This window comes from Phaseolus vulgaris, chromosome 5, assembly GCF_000499845.2.
Source record: "Phaseolus vulgaris cultivar G19833 chromosome 5, P. vulgaris v2.0, whole genome shotgun sequence".
In the NCBI taxonomy this organism is placed as follows: Eukaryota; Viridiplantae; Streptophyta; class Magnoliopsida; order Fabales; family Fabaceae; genus Phaseolus; species Phaseolus vulgaris.
The window spans coordinates 10038963-10055387 of NC_023755.2; the positions used below are offsets into that span (position 1 = coordinate 10038963).

Here is a 16425-nt window from a genome sequence, read left to right on the forward strand (position 1 = left end):
GAGAGAGAGTTTGCACGGTTCCAGTTCTTAGTATTTGGTGCGTCGGAGTGCAATCGGCCGCAGCGGCGCCGTGTTGTTTCTTTGCAGGTTCTTGAGATAGATCCAGAGGAGGAACGGAAGTGAGAAGCGGCGCGCACGTCGATCCTTTGACGAGGCATTCTCCAGCGCCCCGGTCAACAGGCAGGATCAAGCTTCATTTGTTGTTTTGTTCGGTTCATCTTCTTCCTTGCTGAATATAATCGGTTCATCTTCCGTTTCTAAGACTTTGTTCGGTTCATTTCACTTTTAAGGCAATTTAATCGGTTCATTTCAATTCTTATAGCTTTTAATCGGTTCAATTGACAAGAAATGGGCTTCCATATGAGTTTTGGTGTATTGATGCAAGTTTTGGTGAGTTCTTGAAACATAGAACATTGATCCATTTCTATAAAAGCGCTTACTCAATCTCCAACTCAAGTTGATTCCATAAAATATCAAAGAATCATCTATATCTTACTATTGGAATCATATCAAAGTTCAAAATCAAATGACATAGGAATAAAATATACATGCATTTATAAATTAAAAATAGTACAAATATGTTATATTATCTTTCGAACCCAACAAAAGTAACTTAGCTATTCATAATGATGAATGAAATACACCAAGTTCTTGAGTATCTAATAACTAAGACCATAATGATGTTTGAATGTGAACTTTGCTCTCTTTTTCTTCTCTTGTCTCTTTTGCAAGTCTTTTTTCCATCTTATTAAAATCTGCTCAGTGCATGGCTAATCCGTTTAGTGGATTAACTTTCTTTATCTCAAGCAAATCCATGTGCTCAACTCCTCTCTTGTTGTTTTTAGCGAATTAGCTTACTTCACCTCAAGTTTTTCTCAGTCCTTAATTCTTCATGGCCTCACTTAATGGATCATGATCTCTAATTATCCTTCTCTTTGGAGTAGATCCACTCAATGTTTTTATAGACGCTCGGGGCTTGAAGGAGCTTTGTGCATGCCTTCTCTACCATCAATCCTCTTAGCATGGTGCTTACACTCAATGGATGCTCTATTTTTGGTCCACCTCTGCTTAACTGCTATTTTCCTTTTGTTTTCTACAAGATCAGTCAAAATCCATATAAAACCATACAATTTAACCACATTATAATTCTAATTCGGAAGATGTCAGGATATTCTCACTTCAAATCACTCAATTTTTGGGCCTAAATCAATGTAATATAATGAGAATCATACACCTATCCTTTAGCCTTCCATATGAATGCAAAAATAAGAAAATTATAGAAAGGAAATAAAACTAGGTTTATAGTGTGTTGTGTTGCTCCCTTCTTTCTTCCTTTGAAGTTCTATTTAAGCGTTTCTTTTCCACATGGATTTCGGATCCATATTTTGTGCCAAATATTGTCTTTCAATCCTCTTTCATATAATTTGTTTCCATCCTTGTTTTAGATATGCAATTTAGATTTTTATTGCCTAACACAATCGAATCTACTGCAAGAGATATTGTAGAAGATTTGAAGGAGATTATCTTTATACAAAATCTAAAGAATATAAATGCAGAGGATTTGATTGAATTCGGAATGTGTTTCTTCAGAAAGTTAGAATCATGTAATCATGTCTTTCCTCTTCAAAGAAATACACTTAGTTATAGATGGTCTAGGAAGATCGTCTCGTTAATCGTCTTATAAGACCATCTAGTGAAACCATATAGTCCTTTGTCAGCATAACTTTCTAAACTTCAAAATACTTTAAGTCTTTATTTTAAATGTTATCATCAAGGCACAAATTTTTTTCACATAATTAGAAACAAGAAAAGTGAGAAAATATGTTTAAAATCCATGTTTATCCAATAATCTAAATTAAGATCCAGTTAATCCTAATTAGGTAAATCTTATCTAAAATAGTGGATTTATTTCAATTACATTCTAACAAAACCAAGGTTAAACAGTCTAACTATGAATAGAAATGTACCCATCACAAATCAACTAAATAAAATAAAATAAGAATGAATAAAATGGAAAAGCACACATGGTTTATACCATAGAACTCCTAAAGGCATACAAATGGAAGGTCCAAGATGAACAAGGTATTTTAACCAAATTTTCAAGACAACAACACAAATTAAAATAGTGCAATCAACTCAAGACAAGCAAAAAAAAAATAGGAATAGCACAAAAACAAGAAACGAACTAGAAGAAGAAGTTACCTAGCTTTTGTTGAACCCTAGCTCATGATACCAAATGATAAACTTCTTTTTCTTCAAGGAGATTCTTCAATGAAGGAATGAAGATGATGATGTGGAAGCTAGTTCAAAGAGATAAATCAATGGAATTGAAGTGTTGATAGGAGAATGTTTAGAAGAGAGGTGAGGCCAACTCTTCAAGGAAAAAGGCTAGGTGATAGCCAAAATCTAGGAGACTAACCTAGAAAGGACTTATGAACAAGTAGTCATCGAAAATGATACAAACCACCCGACAAGAAGATGACTAAGGACACACCAGACACTTTAGAACTAGGTCAGTCATCTCAACATACAAGACCAGGCCCCACCAAACATTAGAAGGACCTCAACACAAGAAGAATTGGACATAGGCAAGTTTAGGTAAATAATTTTGGCTCTTTTGGGGGCTCCAAATAGAAGAATAAGCTAGACTAGGGTGTGCTTAGTAATTTAGGCTTGTGCCATGCCCACTTTTCATGACATGTGCACCTAGGTTTAGGGTTTCTTTTGATGAAGATGGGAGCTTTGATGTATCAAATCCACATGAAGCCTGAAGCTGTGCTGCTTTATAGGTTTGGGTTTAGATTAGGGTATTTAGAATCTTTGTAAGATCAGTCCTTGAAAGCCTACACAAAGCTTGATTAAATATGTTTTAAACAACTAAGTGTTTTTTTCCAAGCAAAGGAAAAACAACCGATTGATTTATCGAAATAATCGGTTGTTTGTTACTTAGTGGCTGGAAGTTGTGAAACTGTTTTAAATCAGTTGTGTAACTGCTTGACATTTCAACCGGTTAAAACGTTGTTTCAACCGGTTAAATGTATGTTTTCATAACAGAATTTTGAAAATCTGTTTTAACTGATTTAGTGAATCAAAACTGCCTACAACAGTAGCTTTTCAAAGGCTATAAATATAGCTTCGTTTTCAAATCAAAAGTGACAACATATACAAAAAGTATTCATTCAGATTTGAGAAAGAGTTTTGGTTTGAGAAAGAGTTTTAAAAAGCAATAGTGCTTTCAAGCTTTGTTGTGTGCTGACAAGTACTGATCATAGGATCTCTAGTTCTGTAATTCCAGGTGCTTTCTATCCTGTTTAGTATCTTGTAATTGTTCTTCTACATACTGTTTGTTATTGAAATCCTATAAAGGTAGAGGGTGTTTTGTCTTGAGGTGTTTTTGTGTGCAAAGGTGAGAGTAGGCTTTGTGGGATTCAAAGTCACCTCTTTGTGGTGTGTGCTTATAATCTGTGATTGATTGCTAGTGAAACTTAGTGGTTTGACTGAGAACTGGATGTAGCTCAGGGATTGAGTGAACCAGTATAATCCCTGTGTGTAAATCTCTTTTTCTCTCAAATTCTCTAATTGTTTGATATTTTCGCTGCTATAAATAACCGATTAAATCGTGACTTCAACTGGTTGAAATTCTGATAACTGTTTGTTGGATTGTTTGATTGCCTTCCTTAAGCGCTTATCTGAGTTGTTTGTTAAGGATTCATTATGAAGCAAGTATTTGCGAAAATTTTTTATAAAACAATTCAACCCCCTCTTGTTTAAGCCATCAATTCTTACAATTGGCATAAAAAACTAGGTTCTTGAAAATTACTTAAGTCCTTGTTTTTTCTATTTTTTAAATCTTTTTTTATGGTTGATAAAATGCCTTTTGGGGAACGTGCTTCTATAAACAGGTCACCACTGTTTTGTGGGGTTAATTACCAGTTTTGGAAACAATGAAAATCTTTATACACTCAACTGATAAGGATATTTGGGAATTAATTGAAAATGGTCCCTTCATACCTCAAGTCAAGAGAGATGAGGTTTTTGTTAATAAACATTTATCCGAGTGGACTGAGGCAGAAAATAAGAAAGCTAAGTTTGATTGGATAGCTAAAAATATTATAACATCTGCTCTACGCTGTGATGAGTTTTTCAGAGTTTCACAATGCAGCTCGGCCAAAGAAATGTGGGACATCTTAGAGGTCACACATGAAGGCACAACTGATGTTAAGAGAGCTAGGAAGTATGCTCTGATTCAAGAGTATGAACTATTCAGGATGCAAAATGGAGAATCTATCTGTGATGTGCAGTAGAGGTTTTCTCACATTGTGAACCATCTTATAAGTCTTGGTAAAATGTTTGACGAAGATGAGCTTAACATCAAGATACTGAACTGTCTAGATAGAACATGGTAGCCAAAGATCACTGCCATCTTTGAATCAAAGGATCTCGCCTCAATGTTTGTGACATCTCTGTTTGGTAAGCTTAGAGAGCATGAGATTGAGATTCATAGGCTTGCTGTCCATGAGAGCGAAGACAAGCACAACAAAAGAATAACTCTTAAGGCTTGCAAGCAGCAACAAATTCCAGTGGAAGTGAAGAGGAGAACATAAGTCTGTTATTAAGAAAATTCAGCAAATTCTTGAGAAAGAGACAAGCTTCTAAAAGATATGGTTCAAAGAAACCTAGTGAATTCAATTCTAATAAGTATACTTGCTATGGCTGTGGAGAACAGGTTCATATCAAGACTGAATGTCCAAACAATGAAGTCAAAGAAAATGAAGACTTCAAAAAGGAAAAAAAGGGAAAAGCTAAGAAAGCATATGTAGCATGGGATGACAATGATCTCTCATCCTCAAGTTCTTCAAATGATGAGTAAGCTAATCTGTGTTTTCTAGCATCAGTAACAAGTAACATGAGTTCTACTTCATCAAGTAAAGGTACCACCTACTACCAATTACTTGATGCTTTTAATGAAACCCAAGATGAAGCCAACTGATGGAGATCAAGCTCAAGAGGACATGGAGGCCAATCATCAAGCTCAAGAAGAGGTGGAGGCACAAATGGAGGACGCCCATGGAGGTCAAAGTCCACCTCAAAGGATTACAAGAAGCATGTTCAAAGCTTTGGGAGCTAGAGGACATTTATTTTCTCTTTTTGTAATTTCTTTAGTTGAAGGTGCTTAGAGGAAAACATTAGAAACCTCTTTTGTTTTAGCATCTTGTAGGTTTTAATTAGGAGCTTTAGGGGGGTGTATTAGTAGAGAGGTGTAGGAGTAGAATAGGAGGTGCCATAGGATGTTTGTTTTAGGCGCCGGTTTCTAGAATAGTTTAGGAGGGAATTTTAAAATGTTTTAGCTTAGTTTTTCAGCACCTTAGGCTATATATAGAGGTGCTCTCTTTGTAAAATTCAGATTGGAATTAATCTAAGAAAACTCTACTCAAATTTTGAGTGACCTTTGGAGAGCTTTTGGAGCCTTCTTCTCTAATCTTATCTTGATGGATCAATGGAGTCCTCAAGTGGCAGCATCACTCTCATCTAGGAGCATTCCACACTTCTAGTGGCGAGATCATCCATCCTCCTTCCATCTTCATGAGCATTCTCTTCTCCTTCCTTTCTTCTTCTTCAATTGTTCATGTTGCTTTGTGTTCTTGAGTTTTTCAGTTTCGGTTTTTCTATTTTCCAGCACTATGTTCTGTTTTGTTCTTAATTCTGTTCGGTTCATATGAATTGTTGTTTAATTCTGTTCGGTCATTCCAGCTTTCATTCCTTTGTTGATTCAATTTGACAATATTTGGTTCATCCAAATGAGTTTGGGATTTGGTACTTGTTTTTGGTGAGTTCTTGTCTTAGAACAATGATCCAACTCTAAGAAAAGTGCCTCTATATTTTCCAGCTCAAGGTGATTCCTAAGAATGTCAAGAATCTTGTTCTATGTGGCTATTGGAATCACATCACCAACCAATTGGCACTTTCTCTCAACCGGTTGAAAGGACTGAATAACTGGTTGGAAAATAGAGTTAAGTCTCTAGAGGAAGGGCTAAGCAAGAGAAAATAAGATTTTGAAAATCTGTAGTTAGTTTACAAAAATTCTTCTTTGTGAAAATTGTGAACTTCTTGAAAAGAAGATCCACTATCTTTTGAAAACCTTGGAGAAGCTTACAACTGGAAAGTCCAATTTTGAAGATGTTCTTGCATCTCAAAACTCTGTTTTTGGATAATCAGGTTTAGGCTTCTACCCTCAGAGCAGGAAAAATAAAGTTTCAAAACCTTTTTCACATGCTCCACAAAAACAATCGGTTAAAATGTCGTTTCAACCTGTTGTTACATGCTTCTATTGTATGAAGAAAGGTCACTCTGTCAGGTACTGCAGGTTTCGTAAATCTCTTGTACCTAAGGGCATCTTTAAGTGGATTCCTAGATGTATTGTTGATTCAAAAGACAAATCTAACACAGAAGGTCCCAAATTCTTTAAGGGATCAAATCTTGTAATTTGACAAAGTTTTGTTTTATAGATTTCTGACTTTACTTGAAGGTTCATTAAGGACAGAACTTCAAGAGGATTTCTGTACATACCAATGTCTTGTGCGGATTTCATGAACTACATACATTTATGTAATCTGAAATCTAAGAATGAAGTTCTTAGTTCTTCTTTGTTACGAACAATTGTTGCTTAAATTCAATTCAGTAGTTATACTCTATGGTTGATTCATAATTACTGTGTATTCCATCTACTTTTTATACAATTGGTATCCTGTAAGCAATATTGATTGAATACAACATGAGAAATTGAAAATGTGTTTATTTTTCATCAGAACAGAAATTCAACCGATTGTTTCTTCAAAATAACCGATTGTTTTCTCTCTAACAAAAACTGGGCAAATCTGTTTTTATTTTTTAAATTATGGTTTGTGATTCTGTTCAACCAAATGACGTGTATGGTCAAGATTGTATTAATTGCATGTTTGAATATAGTTTAACTCTGTTGCATCTGCTATTAATAGATCATATTCCTTTTTTTTCTTGAAAATCATATTTGCCTTTAATGCTTAGTCAAAATCACATGTGAATCTGTACCTTTCTTATTTGACTAACTATGTCAGCTTTATGGTTCAGATTTGATTCACTTTTTGTGTTGAAAACAACCATCTTTGACTAGGTTTTCTTAGCTATAAAACCAAGTGCATTTAGTTGTAGTTTCACACTCAAATAACTGATTATTGTAGCTATTATTACAATCCTACTTCTTTCTAAAGCCTTCTTTGCAGAAATTTCTTCTGATTTGAGCAATGGCTGACACTCCACTCTCAGCAAAAAGAATGAAATCAAGGGGTGTTAAGAGCACTGGAAAGCTTGAAGGATGGTTTTCGGGTGATGCTACTCTCATCAACAAGTATCTACTTGAAACAAGTAGAAAGAATGTGAACACACCAAAAGTGGTTTCCTTCACATGGATGAAATAGCAGGAGCTGGATTCTGTGAGAAGTATCCTCAAGGAACAGAAATTGAGAGATTCCTAGAGCTCACTGGGAACATATATCCTGATCTAGTGAAGGTATTTTACACTAACCTTCAATTTAGTGATAACTCACTTATTTCACATGTCAATGGTGTAGATATGGTCATCACAAGTTATGTATGGTCTGTTGTGACGGGGCTGAAATCCTCTGGACTGAGGATCAATAGGGGAAACCTTGAAGTAGTGGAAGAGTTCAAAAAAATCCAGTTTTACAAAGGTTGTCTCAGGAATCCTCACTCCAAAGTGAGAAATTTTTGAGTTGGTGGACTAAAGCTTGATGAAGGCTTGTGGATTTCATTGTTTCGTGGATTCTCACACCTAGGGGGAGCAATCATTCAACCCTCTCTGACTAAGATATCCTTTTAATATACTGTATCATGAACAAAGTGAAGATCAACTGGATTCACACGATCAAAGAACACATGCAAAAAGCCATGAGGTTATGTGACTTTCATTATCCCTATGCCATTTTGATTTCTAAGTTTCTTCATTATTTTGAAGTGAACATAGAAAGAGAGCTAGCTGAGTCCAGTGAAATCAATAGTGGATCCCTTAGTAAGATGAGATTTACTAAGATTGGTGGAAGATGGGTGAGCAAGGATGGTGACCAAGCTGGCCCAAGTGGAACAAATGAAGGTGATGCACCTGGGGAGGCAGCAATGCAAGATGAACCTGCTGCTGAAACTCAAGAGGATGATCACAATAACATCAATATGGGTGAAAGAATGACTACCATATCACCTTTTGAGAGAGTGATGATCAATCGTATGGACACCTTTTCTGACAATCAAAGGAACCTCTATGATATGTGTGAGTCAAGGTTCAGCAACATGGACACACACTTTTCCACACTGGATGAGCAAATTGAGGAAGTCCAGAGACAGATCTTGGAGATACAATTTGAAAGGGAGGATAGTCCTTCATTCTAGCTTATTTCCTTTCAATTTTTCTTTATAATGTTTTTAAAATCCTATCATTTGTCTATTTGATGACAAATAGGGGGAGAAATTTGGAAGTTTTTAATGTTCTAGTTTGGTTTGTAATATTTCTTACTTGAACATTGTTATTATAAACTGCTTTAACCGTTTTAACTGGTTTAACTGGTTTAGATCTAAGTTTTGTTAAAAATGTTTTACAAAATTTTAACCAATTATTCCTGTGAAATAACCGATTGTTTATCTGTTTTTGCACTTGTGTATGTGTGTTGGTTTCTCATCTGAGTTGGCTGATGCTCCTTTTTGGAAATCACCAAGTAAGAGCTAGTCTCTGGTGCATATCTGTTTTGGATTAGATTACCCTGTGTTTATTCAATGAATGCAGAATTAAACAGATTCTAAACAAAGAACATTCTTGAAGCATCCAAAGGTTTTGTCTCCATCAAATAGGGGGAGATTGTTGAAGATGGGAGCTTTGATGTATCAAATCCACATGAAGCCTGAAGCTGTATTGCTTTCTAGGTTTGGGTTTAGATTAGGGTATTTAGAATCTTTGTAAGATCATTCCTTGAAAGCCTACACAAAGCTTGATTAAATATGTTTTAAACAACTTAGTGTTTTTTTCCAAGCAATGGAAAAACAACAGATTGATTTATCGAAATAACCAGTTGTTTGTTACTTAGCTGGCTGAAAGTTGTGAAACTGTTTTTAAATCAGTTGTATAACTGCTTGACACATTTCAACCGGTTAAATCGTGGTTTCAACCGGTTAAATGTATGTTTTCATAACAGAATTTTGAAAACCTGTTTTAACTAATTTAGTGAATCAAAACTGCCTACAACGGTAGCTTTTCAAAGGCTATAAATAGAGCTTCATTTTCAAATCAAAAGTGACAAGATATACAACAAGTATTCATTCAGATTTGAGAAAAAGTTTTGGTTTGAGAAAAAGTTTTAAAAAGCAACAGTGCTTTCAAGCTTTGTTGTGTGCTGACAAGTACTGATCATAGGATTTCTAGTTTTGTAAATCCAAGTGCTTTCTATCCTGTTTAGTATCTTGTAATTGTTCTTCTACATACTATTTGTTGTTGAAATCCTGTAAAGGCATAGGGTGTTCTGTCTTGAGGTGTTTTTGTGTGCAAAGGGAGTGAGTAGGCTTTGTGGGATTCAAAGTCACCTCTTTGTGGTGGGGGCTTGTAATCTGTGATTGATTGCTAGTGAAACTCAGTGGTTTGACTGAGAACTGGATGTAGCTCAGGGATTGAGTGAACCAGTATAATCTCTGTGTGTAAATCTCTCTTTCTCTCAAACTCTCAAACTGTTTGATATTTTCGCTGCTATAAACAACCGATTAAATCGTGACTTTAACCGGTTGAAATTCTGATAGTTGTTTGTTGGATTGTTTGATTGTTTGATTTCCTTCCTTAAGCTCTTATCTGAGTTGTTTGTTAAGGATTCATTCTGAAGCAAGTATTGGCGAAAATCTTCGATAAAACAATTCAACCCCCCTCTTGTTTAAGCCATCAATTCTTACATCTTTGACCTACCTTCTAGAAGGTTTCTCACAAATGACGCCTCTACCCCTCTCACTCTTGCTCCCCAAGTCACTTTTCTCTTATATAAAGGGTGTCTTGCCTCATGTATTTTTACAGTTGAATTTGAATTTAGAAGAGAAATTCTGCTTGAGTGATTAGTGAGCTTTATCTCCTTAATTGTTCTTTGGTCTTATCTTGAGAGTAGTGCACCTCAAGTGGCAGCTCCTCATCACTCATCTTGGAATTCCCTCACCTTCAAAGTGGCATGATTCCTTGCTCTATTTTCCATAAGCTTTCTTCATCTCTTCACCGTTTTTCATTCCTTTTCTTCACGCCATTCCTCTTCCATTTTTATGATCTTGTGTTCTTCATTTCCTTTTTGGTTTTCATTGTGTTTTATTTCCATTTTATATTGTTCATTTCTGCCCATCATCATCTAAATCACCATATAATTGTGTTTTCTCTTTGCTCTCTAAAAGAGAACCTTCACACTTAACCACTTGGTTAAGCTCGTGTCTAGTGGCAATCTTCTTTGAATTTCTCACCATATTCTTCTCAAACAAAAACTCGTAAACAAAGTGAAACCCATAACCATGTGCAATCCTAAAATTAACTTACATCAGAGAATGAACAACATTTCTGTACCGTCCCGTATCAGGGCGTTGACTAAGTCAAGGTCAAAGTCAACGACTGGAGAGTCAAAGTCAACTCAAGGTGTCGCCCAGATGTAGAGACGCCAAGAGGAAGCGTTGCCAAGGCAAGGCGTCGCCTGGGTGGAGGCGTCGCCCAACCAGGGCGTCGCGAGATCAAACAGTGTAAAAGCAAGGCAATCACGGTGTGGTTCCCCGATACCCATGGGTAGGAAAGACCATGGAGGGAGCGACGCCGTGGGAAAGCCTCAGGACCCGATATCTCGGGAAAGTGATAAAGAGAAGGAAAAGGTGGCTTCAAGGCCATAGTGATAGTACTAGTGAAGGGCAGCCTGACTCGTGAAGTACCCCTGCCGCCCCAGAGACGCCTTCGGGATAGATACGACCCAAGAGGAAGGTCACGCCCAGGATAACCGGGTGCAGGGTGCGAGAGGAAGGCAGATACGCTCTCAGAGTAAGTGGCTAGATACTTGGGGGCATGAGTTGGCACCCAAAAAGCCACCCCTAGCGCAGTAGCACTCCCAAACAGGAGGACCCACACGTAGAAACGTCCCCAGATGGGCAGAAACGCCCCCAGATGGGGTCATGGCGTCGTGAGGCCCTCCACGTGTATGACAGCAATGCCGGAATAGAAACACCCTCTAGTCAGGTGCCAGGTAATTAAAGATATTCAATACAATTTCCCTCTAGTGGTTTCAACGTCTTAAATGCGCTACGTTTCGTAATTAAGCGCTTTAATGAGTGCGTTACGTTTGAGATTAAAAGCGCTTTAAGGCGCTTTAAATGCTGGGGCAGTTTAAATAGCGCGGGGAATGTCGGAAAAAGGGTTGGAACCTTCGACAAATTTAGGAGAAACTCTCTGGTTGCTTGCCCGTGCTTAAGGACTACGTACAAGTGATTGGAGAATATTTTTGCCTGAAGGGGACAACACACACACATATACACAGTTCTTTTACCACCTTCAGAGTGCCACACGCGGTGCTCAGATACGTGGGTGGTCAGTTTTTTGGTGTTTCTTGCTGGCTGACTTGAGCGTCGGAGTGCACACGGCCGCTAGGGCGCCTCTTTGTCCTCTTTTTTGCAGGAATTCACGAGCAACCAGCGGGAAGGAGTCCCCAGCTGACTGTTGAGGTCGTGCACGAAGACGTCCCGGTCAACCGGACGGAACATTTGGCGCCCACCGTGGGGCACGATATAAAACATCAGTCCCATCACAAGTTCGAGGAAAATTTACCAAGCTACAGTAACGTTGAAGGAGGTTGGAGTGACAATGGCCCCCACCAGACGAAGAGCAGCGCGCGCAGCCCCAGCAGACCTATCCATGCAGCAGGTCCTGGAAATAATGAGGGGGCTGCAGCAGGACATGGCGGATTCGAAGATGGAGCAGGAGCGCATGCAGGCAGATCTTGACGCCTCGCATGAGCGCAACGAAGAGCTCCACCGTGTGAATGAGGAGTTGCGCCAGGGCCTGAGTAACGATCGGAGGCGGGACCCTAGATGCTCGCAGGAGATCCTAGATGCAGCGATCCCGAACACGTTCGCGGGACCCAAGGTAATCTTCACTGGGATGGAGGACCCAGAGACGCACCTTGCTGCATTTCACACACAAATGGTCCTGATAGGCGGTTCTGATGCTGCCAAGTGCAAGCTCTTCATGAGCACCCTGACCGGGATGGCTATGGACTGGTTCATTAGCCTCCCCGAGGGCCACATCACGTCTTTCCGCCAATTGTCGCGGTTATTCAGAGAACAATACTTAGCCAACAAGGCCCCGCCGCCGGTCTCCTACGACCTGTTTGACGTGAAGCAGTATCACGGGGAGACCCTGAAGGAGTATATCAATCGCTTCGGGGCCCAGGTCGTGAAGGTTGGTACAACAGAGGAGCCTATGATCGTGTACGCATTTGTGAAAGGCGTATGCCCCGGCCCCTTTGGAGAATCTATTATCCGCAATCGCCCTAGGACTTTCGCTGAATTACGGCGTAGGGCGGTAGAGCATATTGCTTCGGAAGGGGAGGTATGTGTGAAGCGCACCAGCGCCGTGCCCTCACGCCCGAGGGGACCGGCGCGAGTTCAACCCGTCAGAGTCAATGAGACCACGACGGGGAGAAAGAAGCCAGAGGCGAGACGCCCCTACGAAGCCAGAAAGCCCCAGCCCCGGGGCCCCGCAGGAGGCGAACGCCCCGCCAGAGAAAGAGCAAGACTGGCGAGGTACAACTTCGTAGTTGAGTTGAAGGATTTGATCGCCATACCCAACATAGCCGAGAGGCTGAGGCGACCGGCGAAGACCGACAAGGTGTTAGGGCCCCGCAAAGACTCTTGGTGCGAATTTCACGAGGCTTTCGGGCACCAAATTGATAATTGCCTGTCGTTGGGCTACCAGCTAGATGAGCTGGTGAGGACTGGGGTTTTGAAAGATTATGTCGCAGAGTCCACCACGACCGCCACCCTGCCGCCGCCGGCAGATGAGCCAGCACACGAGATGCCTGTGCTTGGCGAGGTCCACACCATTGCTGGAGGCTTCTCTGGTGGAGGGCCCACCGCCTCCCAGCGAAAGAAATACACGAGGGGGGTAAATTCAGTTGAAGAGAGGCTCTCAGGGGAGCCATGGGAGTCAGATATCGTGTTCACAAGAAGAGACCTCCGAGATGTGGTACCCCACGACAACGATCCCGTTGTCATCTCTGTTGTCACGGCCGGAAGGAAGGTTCACAGAGTGCTTGTGGATCAAGGAAGTTCGGCAGACGTCATGTTTCTGTCGACCTTCAACAAATTACGGTTGTCCCCCGATCTGCTGAGTCCCTATACGGGATGTTTGTATGGGTTCGGGGATAACCAGGTAGAAGTCCGGGGGTACCTGGAGTTGAGGACTGCGTTCACAGACGGAGAGGCCTCCCGCACCGAGAGTATCCGGTACCTCGTCGTGAACGCTAATTCTGCCTACAATATTTTGCTGGGCAGGCCGGCGTTAAACCGGTTAAGCGCAGTGTCCTCCACCCGTCACATGAAGATGAAGCTACCAGACCTCAGCGGCCGGGTGATAGTCATCATATCAGACCAGGAGGAGGCGAGGAAATGCTACGAAAACAGCCTGAAGACGAAGAGAGGCGTTTTCATGGTGTACGAACGTCCGCCGAGCGCGGACGCAACGATGATTGAGGCGACGCCCGCTGGGCTGACGCTTGAAGAGGCCATAGTAGAAAGGGTGATGCCCGAAGCAGATGCGCCAATGGAGGAGGCGCCCGTGGAAGAGGCGGTGCCCCCCGAAGAAGCGGCGCCCGTAGAAGAAGCGGCGCCCGCCGAAGATGATAATAGGGAGCAACCTGCAGCTAACACCCTAGAAAGGGAGATTGGTGGCAAAGCTTTCAAGTTAGGAAGCTCGCTAAGTCCAGAAGAACAGGAAGGGGTGGCAGAAGTGATTTCGCGCCACCTGGACGCCTTCGCATGGTCCGCCTCGGATATGCCGGGCATCGACCCCGATTTCCTATGTCACCACCTCAGCATGGACGCCACGGTCCGCCCCGTGCGTCAGAGAAGAAGGAAGTTCAATGAGGAGCGACAACAGGTGGTGAAAGACGAAACGCAGAAGCTGCTGAGTGCTGGCCACATTAGGGAGATTCAGTACCCTGAGTGGCTCACCAACGTTGTCTTGGTGAAAAAGGCTAGCGGAAAGTGGAGAATGTGCGTTGACTTCACGAACCTGAACAAGGCGTGCCCAAAGGATTCCTATCCGTTGCCTAGCATCGACGCCCTAGTGGACAGCGCGTCTGGCAGCAAGGTGTTAAGCTTCCTGGACGCCTTCTCAGGGTATAACCAAATCAAGATGCACCCCAGAGACGAGAGCAAGACTGCGTTCATGACTGAAACATGCAGTTATTGCTATAAGGTGATGCCCTTCGGGCTCAAAAATGCGGGCGCCACGTACCAGAGGTTAATGGACAAGGTCCTGGCGCCAATGCTTGGGAGGAACGTATATGCTTATGTAGACGACATGGTGGTGGCGTCGCAGAACAGGGTGCAGCACATGGCAGACTTGGAGGAGTTGTTCAACACAATATCCAAATACCGCCTCAAGTTGAACCCCGAGAAGTGTGTTTTCGGGGTAGAGGCCGGTAAATTCTTGGGTTTTCTGCTCACCGAGAGGGGGATAGAGGCGAACCCCGACAAATGTGCAGCATTTTGTGTGGAGAAACATCGTGTGTCGCTTTGGCGTACCCAGGCGCCTGATATCTGACAACGGAACCCAGTTCGCCAGTCAGCAGTTGAGAAATCTGTGCGCTGAAGTGGGAATCAAGCAAGTGTTCGTGTCGGTTGAACACCCCCAGACCAATGGGCAAGTAGAGTCAGCAAACAGAGTCCTTCTGAGGGGGTTAAAAAGAAGGTTAGAGAAGGCCAAAGGGGCGTGGGCGGAAGAGGTGCCAAGGATTATATGGGCATACCACACCACGCCCCAATCCTCTACTATGGAGACGCCGTTCAGTTTGGTGTACAGGTCGGACGCGATGATTCCAGTAGAAATACACAAAAGCTCACCGCGTTTTCAAAGCTTTGTGGTGGAGGAATCTAATGAGGAGAGGCGGGTAAACCTGGATCTGCTAGAAGAGGCCAGGGAAGAAGCTAGAATAAAAGCTGAAGCGATGAAGAGAAGAGTGGAGCGACAATATAGCTCTAAAGTAAAGCCGCGACAGTTTCAAGTGGGCGACCTAGTGATGAGGAAAGCTCACCCATACGAGTTGGAGAATAAGCTGTCTCCCAAGTGGACCGGGCCCTTCAGAGTTACTGAGGCTAAGGGCAACGGTTCGTACAACCTGGAGACTTTAGATGGAGGCCCTATCCCGCGCAGTTGGAATGCGACCAACTTAAAATTTTATTTCAGTTGACTTATGTAAGCAGAATGTAACAATTTAGTTGAAGGGGACGCTCTTTTTCCCTTTTGGGGGTTTTTTAATGAGGTCGCCCTAATAAATGGAAAAACCAGTTGAGAAAAAGAAGTGCCTTGGTTTTCAGCCTTTATCTTTCCTTGTTAGAAGTAATGTGACGCGCCGCCTAGGCCATGGTGTTGCCAAGGAAGAAGGCGTCGCCTAGGTCTTGGCGTCGCCCAGAAAGAAGGCGTTGCCCAAGTAAAAGCATGCATCGTTGGCAAAACGAGACGAAAGGAAGTCGCGCGGTATATGAAGCATATGCAAAGTAAAGTGGCGTTGTAAAGAATTATGATATTGAAGAGTTGTTGTTACAAGCAATGTTCAGTACAAAATGCAAAAACACAAACAAGCCACTTCTCAGCGCTCATCAGAGTCATCACTGGAGGAAGGCGAAGCCCCTTTCCCAGCCCGCAGCGCTCGAGTAAGTTGTGTCCTCTTTTCTTGGCCTATTTTCGAACCTGCACAAAGGGAAAAGATGTGTTAGAGACACCATGAAGGAAGACAGGCACAGTTAGAAAGGAACGAAGGCCGAAGTCGCCTAAGGCAGTGGTTCTTACTTATGTACTTCTCAAGAGTCCTAGCGTTGGACTCCAAGCTGATCACCGTAGCAGAGTCAAAACCTCCCGCCTCAGCAAGAATCCGGCAAGCTATTTGATCACTTGGAGCCAGATTCTTGAGGGGTTTGGCTTTGAGGGCCTTTTCCTCTCTCACCCAGTACAACGGAAACCCATCGAGGGCGTCGAGAACAAGATCAGTACAGCAGATCTTGAAGAACCGGCCTTTCCACCCCGTGAACGAGCTTTGGAAGGGTGTGAAGAGAACTCTTCCGGGTACATTGCTGAGAGTTACCCAGAGGTTGTGTCTCTGTCTCGTC

The 16425-nt window shown here is 41.8% G+C and overlaps 1 protein-coding gene across 1 annotated transcript; it reads left to right on the plus strand.

Annotated features, from left to right (window-relative positions):
• Positions 1 to 3944: 3944 nt before the first annotated feature.
• LOC137833945 (uncharacterized) lies at positions 3945 to 4304 on the plus strand. Its single transcript, XM_068642015.1, has one exon. The coding sequence runs from the start codon at positions 3945 to 3947 to the stop codon at positions 4302 to 4304; it is 360 nt and encodes a 119-aa protein (XP_068498116.1).
• Positions 4305 to 16425: the final 12121 nt, after the last annotated feature.

What these genes read in the sequence shown, in the direction of transcription:
- LOC137833945 (XM_068642015.1), top strand. Translation starts at nt 3,945, where the DNA reads ATGAAAATCTTTATACACTCAACTGATAAGGATATTTGGGAATTAATT.